General features: G+C 38.9%; 1 protein-coding gene across 1 annotated transcript; it reads right to left on the bottom strand.

Moving 5' to 3' along the window:
* Positions 1-571: 571 nt before the first annotated feature.
* On the bottom strand, positions 572-6770 carry LOC103128272 (olfactory receptor 13G1). Its single transcript, XM_060197075.1, has 2 exons — positions 6753-6770; positions 572-1495 (listed from the first exon to the last, which is right to left on the bottom strand). The coding sequence occupies exon 2, from the start codon at positions 1493-1495 to the stop codon at positions 572-574; it is 924 nt and encodes a 307-aa protein (XP_060053058.1). The 5' UTR covers positions 6753-6770.
* Positions 6771-12699: the final 5929 nt, after the last annotated feature.

Genomic DNA, 12699 nt, shown 5'->3' on the forward strand with positions numbered 1-12699 from the left:
TCTACTGTTGACTGTAAACCATTAATCCCCCAATAAATAAATTAAAAAGAGGGGAATGTTGAGACAGACCAGTGGTAAATACAGAATCAATGTAACTTACAAATAAGGAGTAAAGAGAGTTGGCCGGTACCACAGCAGGTTAAGCGCAGGTGATGCAAAGCACAAGGACCTGTGTAGGGAACCTGGCTGGAGCGCCTGGCTCCCCACCTGAAGGAGAGTCGCCTCACAGACGGTGAAGCAGGTGTGCGGGTGCCTATCTTTCTCTCTCCCTCTCTGTCGTCCCCTTCTCTCTCCATTTCTCTGTGTCCTATCCAACAATGACGACATTAATAACAACAACAATAACAACTACAACAATAAAACAAGGGCAACAAAAGGGAATAAATAAATATGAAAAAAACAGAAAAAAATAAGGAGTCAGGAGATACAGAGGATAATTAACAATAGGTGCCAACCTAATATTATTTAGAGGAGATAGAAAAACCCAGTATGATGAATGCTATAAAGGCCAGTAAATGTGAAATGCGTTAGGAGATGCTTGTAGAGCAAAGAGTCAATGTCCTGGAAGTTACTATGGTTTCAGAAATGCAAAGACTTTCTGAATCCCTGCCTGCATCTCCTTGTTCCGGAAACTGTACACAATCGGGTTGAGAGTGGGGGTCACAAGAGTGTAGAGGGCAGTCACTATCTTGTCCCTTTCAAAGGAGTAGCTGGAAGCAGGCCGGATGTAGGTGTAGATGACAGGGGAATAGTAGAGGGACACCACTATGAGGTGGGAGGAGCAGGTGGAGAAGGCCTTCTTCTTGCCTTCTGCAGTGCGGATGCGGAGAATGGCAGCAATGATGAAGCCATAGGAGATGCAGGTGAGGGTGAAGTCACCCACAGCCAGGGTGATGTCTGCAACGTACACCATCACTTCATTGACTCTCACCGGGGTGCAGGACAAAGATAGTAGTGGGGGTATCTCACAGAAGAAGTGGTCAATGGTGTTTGGCCCACAGAAACTCAGTCTCAGAACAAGACCTGTGTTGATGAACGAGTTGATCATAGCAATCACCATGACAATACTGAGCAAGACCACACATGTGTGTCTGTTCATAATTACACTGTAGTGAAGAGGAAAGCAGATGGCCACATAGCGGTCATAGGCCATGGTGGTGAAGAGCACCATCTCAGCTCCCAGGGACCACGTAAAAAAGAAGAGCTGAGTCATGCAGCCTCCATAGGAAATGGTGTTTCCTGAGGTCAGCATGGCCTCCAGCATCTTGGGGATGATGCTTGTGGTACAAATGATGTCCACAGCAGCCAAAGCCAAGAGGAGAACATACATAGGAGTGTGCAAGGTATTGTTATAGATGATGGCAATGACAATGAGCATATTGCCAAGGAAAGCCATGAGATAGACACAGAGAAACACAATGAAGAAAACTCCCTGGAGCTCAGGCTTCTGGGTGAGACCCAAAATCAGAAATTCAGTGACAAAAGAGCTATTCATCTTTCTTGAAAAGCTAGATGGCAGACATAGCTGAGTTATCAACTGGAATCATAATATTTTTAGATAGGTGTGTGTGTGTGTGTGTGTGTGTGTGTGTGTGTGTGTGTGTGTGTGTGTGTGCGTGTTGGTGACTTGGATATTGATTTGATTTGATTTTCTAGCAGGTGTTTCCTAATATGGCATTCTCTCTTCCAGAAAATGTCTTCTCTTTTCTAGATTGAATCCATTTTCTGATGCATACTCTTTCATTGAAGACTTCAGTAAAATTAAGTCAGTTGGTAGGTACATATAGAAAAAAGCAATAAAATCCTTCAAATATTTCAAAATTAGCATGTGAATTGAAATTATATGAACATAATTTATATATATATATACTTATCCATTGTAATTACAATGCAATTATCTATCTCATTTGTTCTATTAATCACATATTTTCTAACCTGAAACAGGAGCAGAAATACCTGAACAATAAAAACTGATGTGACCAATAATATTGGAATAGCCATTAGTACACTATACCCAATGCAACATTCTGCATCTTATTCAGATCATATATGAATTAATTGATGTCCAAAAACTAACCCTTACAGTGGTAATAAGACTGAGTTTAAGAATACTCAACCTGAGGTTCCATCTTCATTTTATTATAATTGTAAATTGGCGTTAGGATTCTATAGCCTTTCTTATTTAAGCATTGAAGCTGTTGGGAAGTAGCATGCAGTGTAGAAAGATTAAAGTTTGAGTGATAGCAGTGTTAAATTGTTATGTACATATTACTCCATTGGTCTTAATCTACCCTGTTTGCTGCTGAGTATCTTATGCATTAAGATACTCTTTATCTTCAAAAGAAAGGGCTGACTGGCCAACCAAGGATACATCAAGCCAATGCAACATATGATTCTGGGTGTCTTAGTTACACATTCACTCCCACTGCCCTTTATTTTCTCAGTCTAGGTAGAGATATTTTCATAATTTCAACCCTGATTTTATCATTTCCCTGTTCAAGTCTATCACTGGAGGCATAATCCTATCAGGAATGCTTTTTTTTTTTTTTTGAAAAGCAGAAGAGAGTCAGGAGACCATTGACCCATTGACCTCAATCATCTGCAATATTGAATCAACTGGATTCAATTTATCTTGCAGTGATGCCTGTGTTCTTGAAAACTGTAAATAGGTTGTAACTGGAAAGCAAAAGATAGCATGCAGGTGTCAAGAGTTGGAAGTCTCACTTTCCTTTTGTCATATTTTGTTTGTGAATGAGGTTGCCAAAAAGAAGAATGTGCAAATGGTTCTTTGATAATCTTCTTCTCAATTCTTTGAGACAAATAAGCAGAGCTAAAATTGCTATAAAATGAATGCTATCTGATATATGCAGGTATTTTTAACAGTTGCTTTATCCAAGGGGTGAAATTCTGCATCTGAGAGCTGTTTCAAACAGTTTTAAATCATTATTTTCAGTTAGAAGTTGTATAAACTCATTTTGGTAATGAAATAATCATGTTAAGTGAAGAAAGCAAGCATTCTAACTTTTTCCATGTATATTGAGTATTCCCACCACACTGATACTAGTATAAAAACCTCAGTTTAGTTGCCTTTGCTTTAAATTCCAGGTTGTTCATATTTGGTACAAAAATAGTGTAAGAAAGTACATAGACAGCATAAGTATATGTATCACTGAATAAATAAGTATTCCCTGTTCTGAATGAGTTTCTAAACAGATGGTATATTGTCTGTTTCCCTGAACCTTAAAGTAAGTTTAAAAGGCTACTTGGTTCTTACATATTCCTACCCAGGTCACAGTTTCACAGTGATTGTAAAAATTAGACATGATTTCAAAGTAAGCCAAATTCCCTAATACCTTGGTTACAATAATACTATCCATTGCCTTCTTAAACTACAAGACAACAGGAACACTCCCTATTTTCTGTGAAACCCATATTTCTCCCAGTCCTGGAAACTGTGGGGCATGGCTTGTCTTCCTGCATGCTTCTCTTGATCCATAGCATTTGATACTGCATCTGCTGAGATCAACCAAATGAATGCAACCACTACCACCTAGATAAGTTTCATTTCTGATTTTATCCAGAAACACCAAGAGTGAAATGCCAACCCTTCAGCTCCAGCACTCTGCCACCAAGTTGCAGAAAGAATAGGAAAGCTTTCAAGGGATGGGATGGGATATGAAGTTCTGGTGGTAGGAACTGTGTGGAATTGTACCTATCTTATCCCATGGTCTTGTTGATATTATCTATTTTATAAGTAAATTAATAACAATAAAAATTAGGCATATTGTTCACAAATACCTGAATTCTTTGCAGAGTGTCTCCATATTCAAAGGGTGACCTGTGTTAAATCACCTGTCGACAATCTTCTTTTATGCTTGGTGAAGTCAAAATTAGTCAAAATAATATTTCCTGACTTAAGGATAAGGGGTCCCAGAGGATAGCATCTAGCACCAAGTTTATGACAACCAGGCTCAAATGGATCTCAGAGGAACAATTAACCTGACCTTGCACTTTGACTAGTTATGATCTAGAATGACTTGGACATTCTGTGTCATCACTGCCATATAAGACCAAATGGAATCCCAAAGCAGTATCTTCATGAAGAAGGAAGTAAGTCAGAGTAATGAGAACAACTGGGATGATGTTTTCTAAAGACAGAGGGAGATTCAAAGAACGAATGAATGGGCACTGCTTTAAAAGTAATCACCTGCCTGGAGGACTACTTTCCCAAGAGAAAATAGAAAGAGTGGAAAGTAATAGCAATGGGAGGTGACAGAGAGGCAACAGTATTGAACCTAGGAGCATGGGGTCCTGAGTATGATACCTGGCATTTTATATACCAGAGTGATATCCTTGTTTTTAGTCTCTCTCTCTCTCTCTCATTAACATATATATATATATATATATATATATATATATATATATATATATATATATATATATATATATGAATAGGACAGAGAGAAATGGAGAGAGGAGGGGATGACAGAGAGAGGGTGAGAAAGTTAGACAACTGCAGACCTACTTCACCACTTGTGAAGTGACTCCCCTGCAGGTGGGGAGCCGGTGGCCTGAACTGACTGCACTACCACCCAACCCCTTCATAAATATATTTTTTTAAATGAGGTGAATTCTAAAATGAGTGGAAGTGGAAACACAGATTGATGAAATTCATTTAGTCCCCTACACTATGAGAGAAAGTCACAAACATGATAATGTTTGGTTTTCAGTTAATGCATATAATAAACTCTACAGCTTGAACTGAACTGAATAGTTGTGTTAAAGTCCTTAAGTTCTTTTTGATACTTTTCAGCAGGTTTTTTTTTTTTTGTAAGATATCCATACACCAACAACAGTCACATATGTGATGTTCTTAAAATACAATAGCACCCTCTCTGTATCACTTGCTGAAGAGCCTCTTGGTTTTATAGACTGTCCATTGGAATTCAGACAAAAAAAATTTATGTTCACCACATAAGTATTTGCTTTATCATAGAATAAATAATACATGAGTGGGTATCAGATGGTTTTAAATGGTTTGCTTAAATGGCCAGGAAGTTTACAGCAAGCAAAGTATTTATAAATCTGTAATTTAAATTTATTAGACTGTCAAAAAGAAAGAAAGTCATGTGGAAACTAATGAGACTTTCAAGAATGTTTGCAATTAGGGCTGGGTGGAGAACATAATGGCTATGCAAAAAGACTTGCATGCATGAGGCTCCAATGTAGAAGGTTCAATCTTCAGCACCACCACAAAACTGAGCTGAGGAGTGCACTAGTTAAAATAATAAAAACAAAGCAAAAAGAACAAAAATGCTGTTGAGTCAATTGGAATATTTGACTTTATCTTTAATGATCTTTTACATGGAAAATGAGATCACTTCTCAGCCTTTTGGCTAAGATCGAGTGTAGTAAAAGGAAAATGAGTTGTCTCCTTCCATAATGATAACAATAGTTGCCAACTCACACTTTGAGCAAATACATTGAGCTATTACTGTTTTAACTGGTATGTGATGAACTGGACATTGATCAGAATGACCCAAAAGGCATGTTTGTGAAAGGATAGAAGGGGGTGTACTTGGTTTGAAGAATGTAAATCACACAAGTTAGTTCTCTTGACTCTAATACCCTTCATAGGGTTCTATCTTGATCCATGTGGGAAGAGTAGTCATGTATGGGATTGTAGGTAGATAAAGGATACACTGACATCTGACCTTTGGGTGCACTAGAGAAGGGAGTCTGATCGCCTAGAGGAGAAGCAAGCTGGCTTTCTCTGGTCTTTTCTAGAATATCCATCAGTTCTATTCTGTCTTCTTGACTTAAAGTATCACATTATTATTATTTTGTTTTTGGGTGAGGCACTTCTCAGGCTAATCCTTTGTGTCTGTCATGTTAAGTCAGATAACTTTTGAATTTGAATGTTCCAATACTTAGGGAAGTGCCTTTAGGATGCATGGACATGAGTAGTGTCTACTGATGGCTAGAAAAAAATTTTTTTCTTTATGTAATTATATGGTTTGCCTACTAAGATAACTACACCAGCTTTATTTTCAGATCTGTGGGGCTTGTTCCTTTCCTTTTTATTATTATTTTATTTATAAAAAGGAAACACTGACAAAACCGTAGGATAAGAGGGTACAAATCCACACAATTCCTACCACCAGAACTATGTATCGCATCCCCTGAAATTCCCAAACAGACATGATGGGCTTAGACCTCAAATAAATCCCTCCCTCCATCGTTACCAGTCATCTGTATCAGGAACAACAAAATAGACCCCTTTGTGGGTCCCCATAGGACCTTGCCCTTAACGTGGATCAACAGCGGTAGAGAATGTTGGACAACATACTGTATGCTACACCTGAGGAAGATTGGGTCCTGAAATTGAGGCAGCTTGGAATGTCCATACTCATGAACACCGAATGTGAGCTCAGATCTACAGGGATGCAGAGGTCACATAGGCTCCTAAACTGAATATGGACCCCAGATCACATAAAATAAATGGGGTTTATAGTCAACAATATTTATACACCTTTCCCATATTTGGGAGCTACTCTCTTCCCTGATCCAGCTTTCTGGTCCTTTTTATAGCCATGACATCATCTCCACAGACCATAACTAGGATATACCTGCATATCGGATTTCAAGCTAGCGGAAATAAAGAAAGAATAAAAGAAAGAAAGAAAAACTAGTATAGCCACAGGTCCTTTGTATTATAAAATATGTCTACTAGCGAGGGGAGGTAAGATGGCGACGGCCTGAGAAGTCGCTAACAGCGAGTGCTCTGATAGCATCGTCGGCAAAGGTAGGATTTTCTGCCTTTAGCAGGCCAGTCAACAAGGGGGGAGCACCAAAGAAGTGATTACAGTTTAATTTGGGTTAACAATTAGAGCAAAGGGGACACGGACTAGCGGGGCTCCAGAATTCCCAGGCGGCGCCAGGCAAGGCGAGTGCGCCGGGCATTGTCCTCCGCCCGCCCGGGAAGGCGGCTCCTCCGCCGCCAGTTGCAGAGCTCAGCGGGCAGAGGACCCGGAGAGAGCACTTTAGCTCGGGGGCTGCCTCTTGGGAGTCGCTAGGGTCCACCGCGACCCTGAGGGTGGATCCAAAGACTTCTTGAGTATAGCTCTCATTGGATCAAAGGACTTGGAGCTAGTTTTCATTTTTGAGAAATCCTTTAAAAAAGTCTGGAGGGCGGGGTTTCCCGGAAGATGGCGCCCGGAGAAGCAGAAGCGGCTAGCCTTTGAGCTCAGGACACATCTCGTGTAAACAATAGGATTTTCTGCCTTTAGCAAGCCAGCCAATAAGGGGCCATAACGGTCATACCAAGGATGTTTCTATAACTTAATTTGGGTTAAGAATTAGAGTAGGGGAAAAAATTCTTTTTTCTTCCTTTTAATTTTCAAGCATACATCCTTCACGCCGCCCCCCCCCCCCCCATAAGCAGTGCCTGGGACCAGCTACTAGCAGGATACCCCATACCACCAAACAGGTTTTTTTTTTTTTTTCCTCTTTCCTTTTTTTTTTTTTTTTTTTTAATTCACTGATACACATTTGGGAAGTTCCTCGCACTGCTCTTTAATTACAGCTCTACTTCTTATCTTCTCCCTTTTCTCTCTCTTATCTCTCTCTATCTCTCTCTTTTTTTTTTTTTTTTAATCTTGTCATACACTTCTTTCTTCTTTGCCTTTCTGAATTTGTGAATTACTTTGGGGAAGAAATCTGACCCAGAGTGGACTCTCTATGTGTGTATCTCTGCTCTAGTTCCCTTTACACTCTTGTTACCCTTAGAATATACACTGGATAGTAGATTTGCATAACTGTCTATTCTTGCTATCCTCTCTTCCTTTTCTCTTTCTTCACTGGGATTTGGTTACTATTTTTTCACGGACTGGAGAAACTGTTTGGCTAACTGGTAACGATTAAACTCCTTCAATACTTACTTCAATTGCTACGGTAATTCCGGAGGTTGGTGAGTGCAATTGTCATAAAGGTATTTAGTACAGTGTTACTTGTGCTCAAAACACAACAACTGAGGAACAACAGAGCATTAAAAAAAAAGAGAGAGAGAAACACATAAATTAAAAAAAAAATGGGTAGATTAAAAACAAATAAAACTGCTACCCCAATGAATGAAGACAAGAGCCCAGAAGAAACCACAAATCAGTCAGAAGTAACCATAGATAAGAAAAGTATGCAAGCAATAATAAACTTATTAATCACAGAAATGAAAACAACATTGGAGGAAAGAAATGGCAGTATTAGGGAAACAACAGTTGAGACCCCCAAGGAAAATACCGATTATCTTGAGACAATTAGAGAACTGAAAGCTGAAATAGCTGTAATGAAGAAAGAAGCTGAGGCAAGGGAAAGCAGACTAACAGAAGCAGAAAACAGAATTAGTCAGACAGAGGATGAGTTAGAGAAAACTAAGAAAGAGGTGAAAGAGCTTAAAAAGAGATTGAGAGACACTGAAAACAACAACAGAGACATATGGGATGATCTCAAAAGAAGTAACATTCGTATAATTGGCCTGCCAGAGGAAGAAAGAGAGGAAGGGGAAGCAAACATCCTAGAGGAAATAATACAAGAAAATTTCCCAGACCTGAATAACAGAAAGGATATCAAGGTGCAAGAGGCCCAGAGAGTACCAAACAGAATCAACCCAGACCTGAAAACACCAAGACACATCATAGTCACAATGAGAAGAAGTAAGGATAAAGAAAGGATCCTAAAGGCTGCAAGAGAGAAACAAAAAGTCACATACAGGGGAAAACCCATAAGACTTTCTGCAGATTTTTCAACTCAAACTCTAAAAGCCAGAAGGGAGTGGCAAGATATCTATCGAGCCCTGAATGAAAAAGGGTTTCAACCAAGGATTATATATCCTGCTAGACTTTCATTCAAGCTAGATGGAGGGATCAAAACCTTCTTAGACAAACAACAGTTAAAGGAGGCAACCATCACCAAGCCGGCCCTGAAAGAGGTACTAAAAGACCTCTTATAAACAAGAACATCACTATAATACTTGTAATATATCAGAGTAAACAAATTGTTTTTTAGAACAATGGCACTACAATACATTAAATCCATAATATCAATAAATGTCAATGGCTTAAACTCACCCATCAAAAGGCACAGGGTGGGGGGATGGATCAGAAAACATAACCCAACCATATGCTGCTTGCAAGAATCCCATCTGTCACAACAAGATAAACACAGACTTAAAGTGAAAGGATGGAAAACTATCATACAGGCTAACGGTCCACAAAAAAGGGCAGGAACAGCCATTCTCATCTCAGACACGATAGATTTTAAATTAAATAAAGTAATAAAAGATAGGCAAGGACATTACATAATGATTAGAGGATCAATAGCCAAGAAGACTTAACAATTATTAACATCTATGCACCCAACGAGGGACCATCTAAATACATTAAACACCTATTGAAAGAATTTCAAAAATACATCAATAGTAATACAATAATAGTGGGAGACTTCAATACCCCACTCTCACACTTAGACAGATCAACAAAGCAGAGAACCAATAAAGATACAAGAGAATTGAATGAAGAGATTGACAGACTAGACCTCTTGGACATTTTCAGACTCCTCCACCCCAAAAAACTGGAATACACCTTCTTTTCAAATCCACACAACACATACTCAAGGATAGACCACATGTTAGGCCACAAAGACAGCATCAATAAATTCAAGAGCATTGAAATCATCCCAAGTATCTTCTCAGACCACAGTGGAGTAAAACTAACTTTTAACAACAAACGGAAAATTATTAAAAGACATAGAATTTGGAAACTAAACAACATGCTCCTTAAGAACCACTGGGTCAGACACTCACTCAAACAGGAAATTCAAATGTTCCTGGAAACTAATGAAAATGAAGACACAACCTATCAAAATATTTGGGACACAGCTAAAGCAGTACTGAGAGGGAAACTTATAGCTATACAATCACATATTAAACACCAAGAAGAAGCCCAAATGAACGAACTTACTACACACCTCAAGGACTTAGAGGAAGAGGAACAAAGGAACCCTAAAGCAACCAGAAGGACAGAAATCACTAAAGTTAGAGCAGAAATAAACAACATCGAAAATAAAAGAACCATACAAAAGATCAATGAAGCCAAATGTTGGTTCTTTGAAAGATTAAACAAAATTGACAAACCCCTAGCCAGACTCACCAAACAAAAAAGAGAGAAGACTCAAATTAATAGAATTGTAAACGATGCAGGAGATATCACAACTGACACCACAGAAATCCAGAGAATTCTGCGAAACTTCTATAAAGAACTATATGCCACCAAGCTAGAGAATCTGGAAGAAATGGAACAATTCCTAGAAACCTATGCACTTCCAAAACTGAACCAAGAAGAACTACAAAATCTAAATGCACCAATCACAGACAAAGAAATTGAAACCGTTATTAAGAATCTCCCCAACAACAAAAGTCCTGGACCAGATGGCTTCACAAACGAATTCTACAAAACTTTCAGGAAACAGTTAATACCCATACTTCTTAAGCTATTCCATAAGATTGAAGAAACAGGAATACTCCCTTCCACCTTCTATGAAGCCAACATCACCCTGATACCAAAAGCTGATAGGGACAGAACAAAAAAGGAAAACTACAGACCAATATCTCTGATGAACATAGATGCCAAAATATTAAACAAGATCTTGGCCAACCGGATACAGCAACACATCAAAAAGATTGTTCATCATGACCAAGTGGGATTCATCCCAGGAATGCAAGGCTGGTTCAACATCCGTAAATCAATCAATGTCATTCATCACATCAATAAAAGCAAAACCAAAAACCACATGATTATCTCAATAGATGCAGAGAAAGCCTTTGATAAAATCCAACACCCATTCATGCTCAAAACTCTACAAAAAATGGGAATAGATGGGAAATTCCTCAAGATAGTGGAGTCTATATATAGCAAACCTACAGCCAACATCATACTCAATGGAGAGAAGCTGAAAGCATTCCCCCTCAGATCAGGGACTAGACAGGGCTGCCCACTGTCACCGTTACTCTTCAACATAGTATTGGAAGTTCTTGCCATAGCAATCAGGCAAGAGAAAGAAATCAAAGGGATACAGATTGGAAGGGAAGAAGTCAAGCTCTCACTATTTGCAGATGATATGATAGTATACATAGAAAGACCTAAAGAATCCAGTAGAAAATTACTGGAAGTTGTTAGGCAATATAGCAAGGTATCAGGCTACAAAATCAATGTACAAAAATCAGTGGCATTTCTTTATGCAAACACTAAATCTGAAGAAGAAGACATCCAGAAATCACTCCCATTTACTGTTTCATGAAAATCAATCAAATACCTAGGAATAAAGTTGACCAAAGAAGTGAAAGACTTGTATGCTGAAAACTATGAGTCGCTATTCAAGGAGATAGAAACTGATACCAAGAAATGGAAAGATATCCCATGCTCATGGATTGGAAGAATAAATATCATCAAAATGAACATTCTCCCCAGAGCCATATACATATTCAATGCAATACCCATCAAAGTTTCACCAAGCTTCTTTAAGAGAATAGAACAATCACTACAATCATTTATCTGGAACCTGAAAACACCTAGAATTGCCAAAACCATCCTAAGGAAAAGAAACAGAAATGGAGGCATCACACTCCCAGACCTTAAACTATATTATAAAGCCATCATCATCAAAACAGCATGGTACTGGAACAAAAATAGGCACACAGACCAGTGGAACAGAATTGAAAGCCCAGAAGTAAATCCCAACACCTATGGGCATCTAATCTTTGATAAGGGGGCCCAAAGGATTAAATGGAAGAAGGAGGCTCTCTTTAATAAATGGTGCTGGGAAAACTGGGTTGAACATGCAGAAGAATGAAATTGAACCACTTTATCTCACCAGAAACAAAAATCAATTCCAAATGGATCAAAGACCTAGATGTCAGACCAGAAACAATCAAATACTTAGAGGAAAACATTGGTAAAACACTTTCCCATCTACACCTCAAGGATATCTTTGATGAATCAAACCCAATTGCAAGGAAGACCAAAGCAGAAACAAACCAATGGGACTACATCAAATTGAAAAGCTTCTGCACATCCAAAGAAACTATTAAACAAACAGAGAGACCCCTCACAGAATGGGAGAAGATCTTCACATGCCAGACATCAGACAAGAAACTAATCACCAAAATATATAAAGAGCTCAGCAAACTTAGCCGCAAAAAAGCAAATGACCCCATCCAAAAATGGGCAGAGGAAATGAACAAAACATTCACCACAGAGGAGATCCAAAAGGCTAACAAACATATGAAAAACTGCTCTAGGTCACTGATTGTCAGAGAAATGCAAATTAAGACAACACTAAGATACCACCTCACTCCTGTAAGAATGGCATACATCAAAAAGGACAGCAGCAACAAATGCTGGAGAGGATGTGGGGACAGAGGAACCCTTTTACATTGCTGGTGGGAATGTAAATTGGTACAGCCTCTGTGGAGAGCAGTCTGGAAAACTCTCAGAAGGCTAGACATGGACCTTCCATATGACCCAATAATTCCTCTCCTGGGGTTATACCCCAAGGACTCCATAACACCCAACCAAAAAGAGGTGTGTACTCCTATGTTCATAGCAGCACAATTCATAATAGCTAAAACCTGGAAGCAACCCAGGTGCC

This window comes from Erinaceus europaeus, chromosome 9 (assembly GCF_950295315.1).
Source record: "Erinaceus europaeus chromosome 9, mEriEur2.1, whole genome shotgun sequence".
In the NCBI taxonomy this organism is placed as follows: Eukaryota; Metazoa; Chordata; class Mammalia; order Eulipotyphla; family Erinaceidae; genus Erinaceus; species Erinaceus europaeus.

Coding starts and splice junctions, on each gene's coding strand:
- LOC103128272 (XM_060197075.1), bottom strand. CDS start 1,495: ATGAATAGCTCTTTTGTCACTGAATTTCTGATTTTGGGTCTCACCCAG.